General features: G+C 45.6%; 1 protein-coding gene across 2 annotated transcripts in view; it reads left to right on the top strand.

Moving 5' to 3' along the window:
• The window catches only part of LOC114872458 (nuclear hormone receptor E75), a 110521-nt gene that overhangs the window by 46977 nt on the left and 48263 nt on the right, over positions 1-15281 (top strand). The window contains exon 1 of one of the 2 annotated variants that reach the window (XM_029179668.2): positions 1708-2045. The exons of the other annotated variant lie outside the window; for it this stretch is intronic. Coding sequence (XP_029035501.1) covers positions 1871-2045 — 175 coding nt within the window. The 5' untranslated portion in view covers positions 1708-1870. Of the gene's footprint in view, positions 1-1707; positions 2046-15281 lie in introns of those variants that run through there. 2 annotated transcript variants of the gene reach the window in all.

Below are 15281 nucleotides of genomic sequence, written 5' to 3'. Positions count from 1 at the left end.
CATAATTTCCTCTTGGATCAGTTTGTGCGTCATTCGCTGATATACAACGTTCGATAATTTTCTAAGAAAGAAATGAATAACAATGATTTATAGATTTAACACCGAAATAATCGAAAATTTTCCTTCAAAATAAAGTCAAGAAACCGTGTTAAGATGATCACGATAAGCAATTGGCGTCACGCCATCTTATCGATACGTACTTTCGTTAATTTTACAGCTCGGTGAACGATTGTGATCGTCAAAGTGTTAAATACCATTATAAATTATCTTCACTGTTAGAAGCCGTGAAGAAATATTCCGTTTCGCTCTGCCGAATAGAGATTCGATAGTTAACGGGCCATAGTTGAGGCAGGTTAGTTCCGAGCTAGGCTAGACAGCCGGATTAGGGAGTCTCGAATTAGGTGCTCGTCCCGTTCACCTGCGATCCGACTTGTACTTTCCGTAGACGCGAGCCACGTGTTTCAGGCAAGGTGTGCGGACACGTATGTACACGTACTGTCATGTGTGCGCTGCCAGGGGTGAAGCGGCTTTCACTCTTCGAGTGTTAGTGAGTCAACACAGTATCGTGGCAGGGGAATGCACTATATTCTCTGATTGTGTATCACACACGATCAGGAGCGTATCCTTAAATTCTTGTTAAACGAATCGTTTCACCGAGAGGATCGAAACTTTTCAAAGCGTTTGTTCAGTTACAATCTTGACCCTAATATTCCCTGCGTTTCTTTGCCGTTGCAAGGCGGAATTTTGAGCAAGCGTGGGTTATATTTGGCGCGAGGTTGAAAACCGCGTAAAATAGGACCGATGATTTTCATGGTGATCCTTGACTACGAATTTACTTTGTCCCACGAGAGTCGGGCAGGATGATAGAAATTCAGCGTGAACGTGCGCACCCGTGCACGCATGATAAACGCTAGGCCAAGCCTCTTCGTATTAGCGATAAAAATCCTTGATCCTAATGACGGGTCAACCGTGCCAATTGGCCATAGGAACGAGGCGGTTGTGCCTCGAGGATATACCATTGTAGCTTTTAATCTCGCACCGATAAGCTCGTAGTGTTATCGTTCTGCTTTCCGACGAAAAACATCGATCCTCCGAGTTACGCGCTTCCTTATACGTCACGGTAATTATTCAATTTCTAAAGATTCAAATATTCGTGTAAAATATAAAAATAATTTTCCGTTGAAACAAGAGAGCAATATTAATATAGTGTAGATGGTACGGTTATTGAACGAAGTTGGAAGTATCGGAGAGGCGCGTATGTATTTAAAAAAGCGTGGGGCACCAAAATGGCGCGGTACACGAGTGATGATCGACGGTGCAGCGCGCAAGCGCGGCGAAGCCGCGACACACCACGCCGCGGCGAACTCACTCGCGCACCGCATCGCACGCCACACACAACACACCAACTAATAACGTGCAAGCTTCGATTTCGAGTTACCGCGAGGACCACGCGGTCGCCATAAGGAAAGCAACAGCTCGTTTTAATCGCGTTGATCCTGTTGTCGTGCGCGCTGAATAAAAGTGTACCGTTCAAAAGGGATACTGTTCCCGAGAACGGTCCAGAGGACTGATCCGTACGACCAAAACAAACTTGTGAATTTCGCGCCGGTGTCTCGTGACAAGTCCATAAACGGAGACATAGAGAAAGAAAGGAGGAAGGATAGTGATTTAATTGGGAAGAAAAGTGGCGAAGATATTTTCGTACGATCGTATGGGCAGGGGTCGTGTTATGCCATCCTTAAACTTGTTTACGCGTGAGACTATCGGTAGGACTATCGGAGAGAGAGATCGTTAACGATCGGACAAACGCGCATAGAGCGGGTAAGATTAAGAGAGAAAAGTCAGTGCAACAGACTGGTCGGGTGGAGAAATGACGGTGCAAGAGTTCAAATCCCGTGGCAGTGCAGCCGAGGAACAACAGCCGTCCGGTGATATTCTATCACCGTCAAACGAGCCATCGGACAATGAGAAGGAACAATCGGCCCAGGTTTGTTACCGCGGTGCGCCCCAGGATAGCGAAAATCTGTTGGGACGAGTTTTGGCCGGTAAGTGTTTTACACGTACCGTATCCTAGACGCGTGGCGACCAGTCGAACGAAAGGGAGAGTACATAGATAATTTTCCCTTTCGTTCCCGGCCGTTCGATTTCAAATCAACAGGGATCGTGTGTGGTAGTCTAACAGGCTCGTAAAAACATTCTTAAGCCACGGCGCGTTGATCACGATTCAGGTAGGAAGGAATAGAGAAAGAGGCGGTTTCACTTTCCAGCAGGGTTGGAATGTAGGTCGCGGGGCCCGGGACGAGGCTAGTTCGTTGCCCTCGGTCGGCGGCCTTCCACTCGGCGCTCCGACAATTTTTCTCCCTCTCCGTCTTTCTCTGTCCCACCTAAACACATACTGCTTCCCTCTCTTCTTTTTGCTCGCACAGTTCTAGCCTAGATAGTGTGCCTCTCTAGTGTGGCTCCCACCCTACGTGTACCTACCTACCCCCACGCGTTAGCCTCTCCCTCTTTGTCCCGTTCGAGCGCTTCCACGTATCCTATCCTTTTCACTCCGTTTCGTCTCTCTCTCTCTCTCTCTCCCTCTTTCTCATTCTCTCTCTCTCTCTCTCTCTCTCTGGCCTGAACTCGTGGTGAACTCTCCGGTGTGTAGAGAGGCTCTCGGTCTCTTTCCCTCGTGTAGGTCCGTAGAACAGGAAAGTAGGTCGGTGGGGCCTTGGCGCGAGGCTAGTTCGTTCACCCTGCCTGGCCCGTAACTGGGGCAAGATGAAATTAACCGAGCGGCCTGCCACCTCGCCCCACCGCCTCCTCTCGCCATCTCCTACCGCCCGTTCGGCAAGTAGTGAACTCCGCGACTCGTGTGGCCAATCGCCGGCGGGTCGGTTCAACAAACTCGAACTGGGTCTCCTTACCGACCCGCTCCCGTCTCTCGCCGTCCATTCCCCGTCCGTGGTAGTTTAGCTACTCTACCAACCTCCCCCACCCACGGCTATCATCGAAGGTCACCAACACACTCGGCTTGCCCGTTCGCCCTCTTGTTCTGTTCGTGTAAAAGAGACTCCGATGTGCCTCTCCTATACAGTTACTCGCCCCGCGAGTCGTTCATAAGCGCGGCGCTCTCGCCCACACCTTTTGTTCTCTTCGTCGTCCTCTCCCACCCTCGTGTTCTCTATTTCAGAATAGGAAACAACACATACACGCATATCTTCGTAGTTTTTTATAACACACGTTCGATTAGATTTGAATGAGGTTCTAATGATGCATTAGAGACAACACTTGGAGGAGAGATAAGAGACCTTCGGCGTCATCGTCATCCTAGTTATTAGTAGAGCTCTTTTCTATTGCAATTTTCTATGAACTACTTGCTCTGCTTTGTACTTAAAACCGTTTGCGCGCAGACCTTACCAGAGTACGAACACACACATTTGAAACGCATTCCACCGCACTCCCGTTTCTACATCCAGAAAGAGACTTGCGTGAGTACGCGTTTCTCTTGAGAGAAACAGAGACAGAGAGACCAAATCGTGTACGCGTAACACGTCACATGTACAAACACGGCTGTGTACGCACACACAGGTCCGTTCAACCGGCTGAGAGAGAAGATCTCGTAGGCCCCGTTACGTAACCTCCACGATAGTGAATTACACGCGTACGGGAGGGCTACTCACATCACCCCTCTCTCCCTCCTCTCCCCTCTTCTTTACCCGGGCGTTTTCTCTTTCCCCCCTTTTCTTTCATAGATATCTTTCTTCTTTTTTTGTCCTCCCCAGGACTTCGGTGCTCTCATCATCTCTACCCCGCGGAGAAAGTACTTACAACATTAAGTCACAAACAACGTGCGTTGGTTTGCGACTGTACCCGTAGATCTCACTTTCGCCAACGGTCATGTTGGAATGCTTTCACTGTTTTTCTCTGTTCCTTGTTGTCGTTACATCTGCTGTCGGAGAGCACTGACCTAAAGTCAATGAGTATTATAACTACTCTATTGCTTACTACATTACGAGGATGGGGGTGGGTTGGGATGTCGTATGGTCGAATGTGGTTGTTTCCCCCTTCGCAACAACAATTTTGGATATTTGACGGCATTTCAGGATGGAGAGCAGATTTTTATTGTGTAATGCCAGGTTCAGGTGTTTCCCTCTTTTAATGATAATGGATAGGAGCCGTGACCATCTTGGTCGCATGACAATGCGGGTTTATTTGGGCTTTTTTTTACCATTTATACAACACTACTTACATATTCAACATTTTGCACGAGAACTCACCTTATTTCCGCCTCCGCTATACGAGTTGCTCGACGTCCTATATATTCATATAAGTTGTTGCGCGGGGACTTGCGAGAAAGTCACTCGCGGCTGACTCCTCTGGCGGTGAAAGTGCAAAGCACCGCTCTGATGATACAAGAGATGATTATCAAAAAGAAGGTCAAAACTTTCCTCGAAGTTACATGAAAGAAACATCAGATATTCCATTGAAAGAAAGAAAAAGCGCAGCAACGGTGATTCAGCGATTCAGGGTTAGCGAATCGGGAGCAGCTGGAAGGCTGGTGTCCAGAAAAGCGCGAAGATGCGTCGAGTGATAGAGGTGGAGGTACGGGAGGGATGAGAAAAAAAAGCTCGTTTCGACAGCGACGCGAACTCCATCGGGCATTTTCTAATTACGCTCGTGCTGACGACTGGCTAACCTCAAAAGCAAGACACACGGGCAATGGCCTGGCCTCCTCCTGGTCCCCAGTGACCTCGATTGATGCGCTGTGTCCTCTCCCAGTCCACGATTACCTCCCTCTTCGGCTCCGTTCCCCAACTGCCCCCTCCCCTTCAGCTGAGAGGAGCGTTGACTCGACACCGTCCAATCAGGGGCCGGTTCGTCGACTCTCTGAGCTGTTCTCGGGGTCGTTCTAATCTCGCAACAACGTCCCTACGCCACAAGCCGAACCGACGAGAAGCCCGATAAGAGAGTACCATCTTCCCCTCTTCCTCTAATCTCTCTCGCCTCTTTTTCCCGCCTTTATTTCTCTTGGCTTGGTTCACGTTGCGTAGATCGAGCCGCTATCTTCGTCTTCGTGTTCGTTTTTCCCTCTCTCTCTCTCTCTCGCACCGCCATACCAAGGTGAACAACCTCGAACCGTGTCGAAGCTCTTATCGTTCGCAAGCTTGGTCCCTTATCGAGCGACCGCTCGTTCGCGCTTCTTCCACGGGGTTCGCTGAACCGATCGCGAAAATCTAGTTCCTTGATAAGTGGAAGGTTAAAATACAATATATGCAAGGATGACGGAGGAATTCCTCTTTTGCTGGAACATAAGTGTAGGGGTGTGGAAGCATCTCTAGTTGCATTCAGTTTGGGGGAAAATTAGGGCCTAGAGAGAGCCTAGGGAGATGTTAACCTCGAACTTCCTAAAGTGCGAATGACGAGAATGATCTATGATCTAACAGAAGGATGACTAGGATTCCGGATTTATTTCCACGAGCCAGAGTTCCAAGTTTCAAGACACTCTATCAGCTTCTAATTCTCTATTCATTCAATTCATTTACCAGTTCTTATCACCTCGTGCGGTTGCTGCAACGGATACTTTATTCCGTTCTAATTCGCGTGTTTCGAAAATCCCGCTAGCCAGGCTTGAAACCTCGTGTCCTTCGCAATCCCTGTTTCCAGTCGCTAGAAACTTTCAAACTCATTCGAGAAACAGACACTAAGATGCATAATTTCGTTTTACCGTTGCAATAGGTCGGTCATCGAAGTAATCGACGCGCTTTCACTATGCGCCGCGTTCGTCTATTACATCAGAGGTGATCAGGAACGCGAATAACAGTAGGTGTCCGGGTGGTAACCATTGGCATAACTGGGATTTTTGTCTGGGCTGGGCCAGGTCACCTGGCTTCGTCGAAAATGTCAAGCGTTGCTTAATTCTCCTTCTATTAGTAAATGGAAATATTTCTATGGAAGTATCTGCAAACGAACCATCTCTGGTTCCTATCCAATCACGTCCATGAGGGGTAACGCAACAGGCAAACTGGGCAAGAGCGATGGTATTGTTGGAGTTGTTCTTTTTTCCTGATGCCAAACGTTGGTACGAGCCTATCGAGTCACGGTTCACTGGGAAGAAAGTAAGAGTGGTCTGACCAGGAAGTTTAAGCAGCGATGAAGGCGGTCGGTCCGGATGCCGATGAAAGGGAAGTGTTCGCACCGGGGAATGATTTCTCTCTTTCTGGTTATTTCGTCGCGGATTCACACGTGATCACGACTTTCTCTTTGTTTCTCTTCTACGGAGGGTAAGACGGACTTTCTCTTGCGACGGTTATCTCGGTCACATCGAGCCAGTTTTCTTGGTAAATCGAGAACGCGATAGGTAAACACTGATAAGTTTGTTATCGGTGAGATGTACGGTTCGAGTCTATAATTATAATAGATAAACGTTGTTGTACGTCGAAAGAAGTGTTGAATGATAATAGTTCGTTCCGACGAGCGAAAATTGAATAAATTGAATAATAGGAAGAAAAGAAAAGCAGATGGCGGACGATCCCGCGCATTTCACGGAAATTCGAGCAAGCTTCACGACTACTCGCACAGTCAACCCCCGGAAACTCGGTTGAGTGGGTGAGGATGGAGATGGGAGGAGAGCAGAGGGTAGCAGCCTCGAGGGCAACGACCTCTGACCCACCAGCCAGCCCTGGTATTGCTACCCCTTCCCCTGAACGGTTTCTAAGTATAGCATTTCCACCAACCTGTCGCCCCTTGCTACAGATATTATATCTACACCGTAGCCACCTCCTCTCCACCCTCCACCGCCACCTCTTGTTCCTCTCGAAAGCTCGGTAATTTTGTTCTGTTACCACTTTATCGCTGCAGCTACTGGTTCAAGCATTCGATATTTTTCTTGCCTAGCACTTTCAGCGATATTTTGTGCATTAATTGCAGTTGACTATTATTTTCTAATTTAAGGTAAAATCAAATCTTTCAGCCGTGACTGATTCATCCATAAAAATTAAATTTTTCTTTAACGGCTGAATCCTATTTTAGTATCAATGGAATGGCTAAAAAATTTTCAAAGAAAATTTCAATTTATTGAAAAGTGGTATATTATACCGATCTCTTATAAAAAGGATTAATATTCGACGGCGGTATTTAATTCTTTCCATCTCTAACAAAGATACGTCTTGTCCCAGTTGCGTGGAACACCCTGTATATCCGTGTCGAGTGGCCTCCGCGAAAATAGCAGAACCGTGGACCATGCTAGAGAGAGAAGGAACGAGGACGAGCGAGGAAGAGAATCAAAGTAGAGGGGAATTGGTAATAGTAGGGGATAAAGTAAGTAAGGGGATAGGGTAACAGTGGTGGGGATGAGAGAAAGAGAGAACCGTTGACCTAGTTAAGGGTGAGTGCCACCCTCGCCGGTCAACGACCCCGCGACCTCGACGCTCGCAATCCGAGCGACTCCTCGGCCACCCTCACCCATCCCCCACCCTCACCACCACCGACGAGCGTCACTTTCCGCGCCCGCTTTCCTCGGCCTGATTAGACCGCCGGGAGCACGTTTCCTACCTCGATAATTCAGCCTTTTCTCGAGTTCGCGTGTTAGTTTGATACAAATAGGGGTGAAATGATGCTTGGGATTATTTTTTCATATCGTTATTACTATTGGATGATTCATATGTATCGATAAGCTTTTAGGGGTGTAGGAGATTCTCGTGGAATATATTTATTGATGAAGCTTCGAATTAAGGTCAACAGTTAGGTGGAATATTTTTAGTTGCTCTGGATTTATATTTTATAAATCCTTTCGATTTGTTCGTATTTCTTTTTGCGTTATACAATATCGTTGCCTAACAATGTAAAAACCCTGCAATTTACATGTAGCATATCCAGCAAACAGAAAACAAATTTCATCGATGCGGTACACTTTTAAGAACGAGGCTCGCGGACGTTGCAAAAATTCGCCTGGAAAGGAACGCGTAAAAAGCGTTACGAAATCGGTTTGAAGAAACTCTGTTATATACGCAGGTAATCCTACATACCTGTGACTGAAAACAGCGTCGTGACGGACGGGTCACATCTGAATCCTTTCCTTAATTTAGACAGAGATGACTTTCTTTTTTTGTCGCTCGAGACCTGGGTCAGATATGGTCTTATACCATCTCAGCGAGGGTAGAGCAATATTTTACCAAACGATTTTTTAACTTTTACTACCCCTCGCAACGTTTTCGAAATGACTGGATCGATAAAAAAAACGCGTGGTCGTTCCAGAAGCAAAGCCGAGCGAAAAATAATCCCCAAAAAAATGAGCAAAGAAGAAGAAGAAAAGTAGGAAAGGAAAACGCGTTCCAGTGACTTCCAAATTAAGAGGTTCCCGGGTCTGAAAAGAACGTTAACCCAGAGTCGGCTAAAAAATTGAAACATTTTACTGCTTTTTATGCTTACCGTCTTCGCCTTAATCCGCTTTCCTGTCGACAATTCGAAATAAACCGGCCGGAAAGAGGCGTTTTAAAGAAATAAAAAAAAAAAAAGAAGGGTGCGCGACTTCTAATCCTTTGAGTGTTTACGCGTTTACGAGGGGACAGGACCGTGTTATTTGCGAAAGGATTAGCTAGAAAAGAAATTGACTTTCCGACTTGGCCTTTTTAAACCCGTTACCCATGTTTTACCCCTTTTTTTTTTATTTTTACTAGGTAGCTACGCACGACGAACCCTTCCCTTTTCATTAGGTACAGTTACGGTCGGCGATGGACTGTCATTCGTTTTGTTTCTTTTCTACCGTTATTGGAAGGATATCCTAGGGCCCTGTAAACCCTTCCACTTGTAAATCACATAGCTTGCTATATTTTTCTTTCAGAAAACATGGAAGGCTATTGTGTTGCGCGTATCCTCGGAATCCGTCGTCTTTTTACGGTTCTGCGAATTTTTATCGCTTCTCGAAGCTCGGAAAAAATCTGAAACAGGCGGGATAATAAAAAATGTTTATAAAGGGGTTTCTAGACAAATTGTACGACAGAGGCTGGTACAAGGGAAGCGCTCAGCCTTTAAAGAAATCCTGTTCAAAATATGGTTGTCTGTTTATTAGTGTTCCTTGTGATTTACTGGTTTTCTACCGTTGGACGATTGCTTCCAGACTATTTTTCTGTTCCATGAAGAACATATTCAGCTGGCATAAATTTTCTGATAAGAACAATTGAAATTAACGAGCATCAAACTTAATCAGACTTCGTCAAACTTCGATCTATGACTTTCCAGAAAATTGTATCTACTTCTGTAAGATAGACTCGTCTGAAAATGGTGGATAAAGAGCCAGATACATGGAATCATTATAAATTGTCCCCGTTGCCCATTCGCGTGGCTAGTGAAACGTGAAGTGTGGCTCGCGCGAACGATAACGAGCTGTTAAAAGCGACCGGTGATCGCAGCCTGATAACGGGGATATCGGGGTGAACGAACCACGTGTAGAAAATAAGGGGACGTCCTTGGATAGTCGCGAGTCAACTATAATTAATAATAATCTCGTAGCGCGATCGGTGCAACAGAGAAACGATCCGGTACACTTTGACTTGCGCAACGATTCGCGACAGTTTGCGAGTGTTGCAAAAGCTCCTCGTCGCTGCTTGAACGCGTTCGCCTCGTGGAAAGTGTGCGAAATGGCACAACTTTCACATTCGACGAGGCCGTTAATTTACTTTCTACGTCGGTGCACTAGTAATATATTACACCGTCTGCGTTTCTTTTCGCCGAATGGACAAACTTTGCCAGTGTTCGTTCGAGAATCTTCTGTGTCTTCGGTGAACCACTTTTCGTTGATTGCGCAAGAGAAGGTCGACCAAGATTTCCTTTACCATACTTTATGGAAACTCTGATTTCTTAAATAGCAATCTAAATAAAAACAATGAGTTTCGTTCTGCAACGTTTTAGTAAAAGTTCGTCTGTCGATTGTAAATTATAAAACCCCACTTTCGTTCCTGTGAATTAATTCTGAATTTTAATTACTAACTTTTTAATATTTATATTACCAGTTACATAATGCAGTTATGTATCTATTTTATTACCGATTGTATTGCGAGAAATAGGTAACCAACATTTCCAGATATTCCCAGCAACAAAAGAAGCAAGTAACTTTCACCTTATTTCTATAACACATTTGTATCAATCGTGTCTTTGTTATTGACTCTATCTAAAAATCATTTCCGCAAGCTGATATAATACAATTGGTAACTCGAACACGAATAATCCCATTGTTCCATCATAATTACGTTGGATAGATCAGAAAAATGGTAATTTTATTCGTGTATCAGAATTTGCAATCTGATATTGATTCAATAACGCCCCAATTACTAACAAATCCTCGATGAAGAAAACTTGCAATTTTACAAGAAAATTATCACGATCATTTCTCGATCACCGGTGTAACTCGTGCAATAAACTCGATCAATTATTTCCTAACACGATACACGGTGAACGCTCTCGTTGATTACGATAATCAAGCAACAACCCAGATGTCGATTCGAGCTAGGAAAAATCTGGTGACATGTAGAGTAGAAGAGAAAAAAGAAGAAAAAAAATAGAAAAGAAAGAAACAGAATGGATAAACGACGATTATCCTCGATCGATGTCGACAAACCCTTGGATTATTCCGGCTTCGAAGGACGCGGTCGTCGATCCGCGACGAACTCCTCGCGATCGACCGAGAAATCGTTGCGATTTTTAACCGGCGCCCGTTTAATACTCGTCCGGTCGTGTTGATTGCGCAATATGCAAATTAGTAAGCTAACGGTTAATCACTCGACGTGACTAAGTAAATTGCCGGCGACAACGCGAGACACGTCGTGCATGATCGTTTGACTTTTTTTCTTTTTTTAATATCTACACGTTCAGCTTGATCTTTTTTATCCTGTTACAGCATATTTTCTCGCGATCTAGCGAGCGGTCGTCTTTAATTAGCGAGCCGATAACGGGATCGATTTTGTACTCCCCTTCACCACGGTGATTATTTGCCTTTTTTTCCCCCCTTATTGTTCGATGAATAGATAAGAGATTTATGATTGTGGCGCTGTTTAACATTCTTCTTCTCGAGGAATTCCGGTAATTGGAAAATATTGTGTAATTATTGCGGGTGATTGGTGCAGTTTAATAGCAGAACAATCGTCGAGAGTATTTATCTTTCATCGAGTCGTTCACTCAATTTTTTATCGATTTAGTCACTATTTTAGTGCCCCGTTTATTTCCGAATCGACACGTGTCGCGTTCGAGGATTAAACGTAAATCTGACTCACTCGATGTCGATCCGAGTGACGAATCACGCTTTCCCCGCTCTCGAAATAAACTTAGATGTCACGTTTTCCCTCCCCTAGTCAAAGGTCGAAGGGTCAGCCTTCCCCGGGGTGCCTTTCCACCCCACCATCCCTCTCCCACCTGATTGCTTTCTTTCATACACGTGGTTGACCTGCGAGGAATCAACCGTCGCTTCCTTATTTCCTGATTCTACTCCCTCCATCTAAATCCTCTTCCAAGAGCGTACACAGAAATAACAGTAGATTCGATTAGCGAAAAACATTTCATAAAATTTCATTTGAATAAACGAAACGTTCCCTCGAAATAGCCGGTTAAATTATTTCAAGCTGCTAAATATTCCCTCGGTGAATTCCATTAGTTTCGATCGCGAAGCAATCGGGACGAAGATCGTTCGCGATGAAAGTAACAGAGAAAATCGGCTTATATTAAATTTTCCGGCTTTGCAAAAGACAGATACGTCTTGGAGCGTAATAAAGACAGCTTCTCCTCGCTACCTCTCTCTCTCGTTCGACCCCAGAAATCCCGGGGGTCGCTGGTATCGGGTCGCGAGGCCAACGAACTCCTCGCGTCACGATCCCTAACCCGGTCAACCGCGACACAGATCCCACGTAGCAACCCTCTCTTGCTCCGCCACCACCCTCTGTTCCTGTTTATGCGTTACCGTAACATCGATTTCCCTGAATTAGAACACGCGTGAACCGGACCAACGGCATTTCCGAAATTGCGCGCGACTATGGAGTTGTTCCATCCCTACCGTTTCGAATCTAACCACCCCCCAAGGAATTCTATCATTTTTCTACGCGATTTGCATTCTTACGGTACTCGATCATTACGAAAAAATGCATAATGCATCGGGTTAGAAGTGTACTCGGTTAGCAGGGGATTAGACCGAACGCAATAGTTAGCCGGTGGTTAGCGCGTTACGCAAGTATATTTCATTTAGGGTCGTCGACCAGCGGGGCAAACGAGGGAAAGAATAACGGTAATGGCTTGTTGCTTTCTCTATTCGAGTGTTATCCGTTGATCGATCTGCCATTTCGTTCGAGCGTAACTCGCACACCCTCGATTCGTGCACTCGTTTCGCCTTCCGTCCCCTTGCGTAACTCGTCGGACGATTGCGTGCTGCACCAGGCTGCATCGCGCGCACGATGCACCGGCCACCGGTTAAATGGCACCGTTCGAAGAATGTAATCCGCGATCGACTTTCTAGAGGAATTTCGACCGGTTCCAAGTGAAATTTCGGCAACGCACGGTGCGAAAGCACGCGGTTCTTATTTTCATCGTCACACACGGCACACGTGTGCCGTGCGTGACCGGACTGTTGGAAAGTGGTGCATCTTTGGAGGCCACGGTGAATTTTTGGAAATTTACGCACAGATGATGTTATAAATGAATCGACGTTGGTGTTTCATTGATTGGAAACAATTTAGATGAGTAAATATGTACTCTATGGAGGTGGAGGAGGGTTTTTCAGACGGGTCGAAACGTCGCTCGAGGCATCGTGTAACCATGAAGCTTACAACACGCCGTCGGTTGTGCTTTCACTTTCCCGAGAGAGGCACCGATTGACATCACACAAGCGTGCTAGGTTGTCGTCGTCGCCGTGCTGGATTACCTCCGCGGATCCGTTCGACTTCCGGCAAACCGGCCGGTTTCGTAATCTATCGAATTTATTTGGTCGTCCGGGGCTGGCTCTCGATGCAATTCAGGCGAATCAAATCGACTTAAACGGTTCAATTAACCGGCTCATTTGTCTACTCGTATGCCCCTCGCTTCGATGCGTTTCAGCCGACTCGAATGGGGGTGAGAGCAGAAACCAAGGAGAATTATACCGAACCGTTCAAGGGAAGGTTGTCGGTATTTTATCAAAATTAAACGAATTATTTAATTACCAGATATTTGAATAGAGCTTGTCTAATTCAAAAGTGTAATGTACTTTTCTTTTGATTACAAATTCAGGTATTTATCGCTCGTTTCGTCACACCCACCGTATGTAAGTTCGCGGACTTTACATAAGTCGCGCGTTAGTTTCCGCAACGCGCTCGGACCAATTTAACCATCGCGTTGACGTAACGATGTCAACGCACCTTTAGTCGCCGTCGTTCGAAATTCGTACGGGCGTCTGCCACCATTTTCTGCGTCGCGTTTTTTAGTATTCAGACCATCGTTCACTATAGAAAAACATTTTTCTAGAAAAAAATATTTTTGGGATCGCTAATTCGAAAGAGGGGTTGAAACATTTCCTGGAACGTACGTATTTTCCCCGTTTCTTCGACCAATTAACTTCATCCTTCGCTTCGATGAAAAGCTCGGCCGAAAGAGGTCGAGATGCGAAGCAGCAGGGCAGGGGGAAGCGTGGAAAGAATGAGAGAAAAAGAAAAATTGCGACGATGAATCGAGGTCGTTCGCCGTTCCACTTTTCACGTTGTCGATATTACAAATTAGCGCGGCTGTCCCCTTCGCGATCGAAAAGACCGATTACGTAGAGAGGACGCGGAGGAACGGGAGCAAAGAAAGGGGGTGGCAGATGCGTCGCGTCGGGACGAACGACGCTGCGACGGGATTTTTCCTCGTTCTTCGTAGGCTTCGATGTTGTGCTTGCGCGATCAAAGAGAAAGGACGAGTTACTCGGTTGCTCTCCTCTTTGCACGTTTCTCTATCGTTCCTCCTTCACAGGGTGGTCTTTCTCGATCTTTCTGTACGGACGCATGCGTCAGTGATCTCTCAAGGCCTTCGCGCATTAACGCCGAGTGCTGTTTGCTTCGTCCCACTTTCCTTAACGCCCGGTCAACGACCCGGTAGGTAGGTGAGTTTCCAAGGTGCACCAACACCTATGTAGTGGCTCGATTCTATTCCATCCAAGAATACGTTGATACATTGTCTCTCAAGCGGAGATGTTTAATTATAAAATGGCCATTTGCATCGCTGAGAAAATAAATTTAAAAAAAGAAACGCGCCCCTCTAAAAAATAAGGGAGGATTTTTAGACCCTCGCTTGATGCGCTCTCTTTGAAGGGGTTGAGCTTCGCTTCATTTGAATTTTTCCTCCAAAAAATTCAGGGAGAATCTAGGAGAATCTCAGTGTGCCACGTTGCATAAAAATTTAAGGGATTACAATGTGTAAGATTGAGAAAAGGGCGATGGGAATGTTCGTAAGCCTACAGACGCGTTTGTATGCGACCGCAATCGCGAAACGGTTCTGACGCGTTCTGCGTGGAGGCGCCACCATCCTTTCGCGAATTACGAGCCGCGAGTCGGTATAACAGGAAATTCGCGACTCGTGAGTCGGTATCGGGATGTGCAAATTCCTCCTGATAACGTTATCACTTAATAGATACCAGAAGGACCGGCCTCGTTTCGGCGGGAAATTTAAAGTTCCCAGTATGCTCTAGGTACGACGACCGGAAGGTCCCTTCGACCTGGGCGAAGGGTCAGATGCGAGGGTGCAATAAAGATTTCGACCTCGTAAACGATGAACGATCCTCGTTTAGGGGTTTATTCTTGATTTTATGATGGGACTCGGTTAAATTTTAAGCCAGGTGGAAGTATGATTCTCTGGTGTTGGATTTTAAGAATGGTTTATGGTTTCAGCGAGGAACTTTGTTCATTATTACGGTATTATGGTATTTAACCCTTACATAGCGAGTACAAAATCATTTTAAAGCTGAAAAATATAGAGGATTCGTTTCTGAAACTTAAATATAATTATGATAATTGGAAGTTGTCTAATTAAAGTGTACTGAAACTTTGTTACTATTTTAAATACCTGGCGGAATCTGTAACTTCTATAATTTTGCGTTCCTTTTGTGAAAACATTGTAAAATTAATATTTCCACGCGGTTACACGTTATCACTGAAATTTCTTCTGCGTGGAATATCTATTCTTGGTCGATCGTGCCCCACTTGTGCGTGAGGTAACATAAAAGCGCGTTGCTCAATTGTGCAACGCTGACAGCGAAACGAAAATACCGAAACAAAGGTGAGGTATTTATGATCCGAGTAAAAAAACTCTTC

The sequence above is a fragment of the Osmia bicornis genome, chromosome 11 (genome assembly GCF_907164935.1).
Source record: "Osmia bicornis bicornis chromosome 11, iOsmBic2.1, whole genome shotgun sequence".
NCBI classification, from domain to species: domain Eukaryota; kingdom Metazoa; phylum Arthropoda; class Insecta; order Hymenoptera; family Megachilidae; genus Osmia; species Osmia bicornis.
The sequence above is the reverse complement of the archived record's forward strand: the minus strand, read 5'-3'. Positions and strand labels throughout refer to the sequence as shown.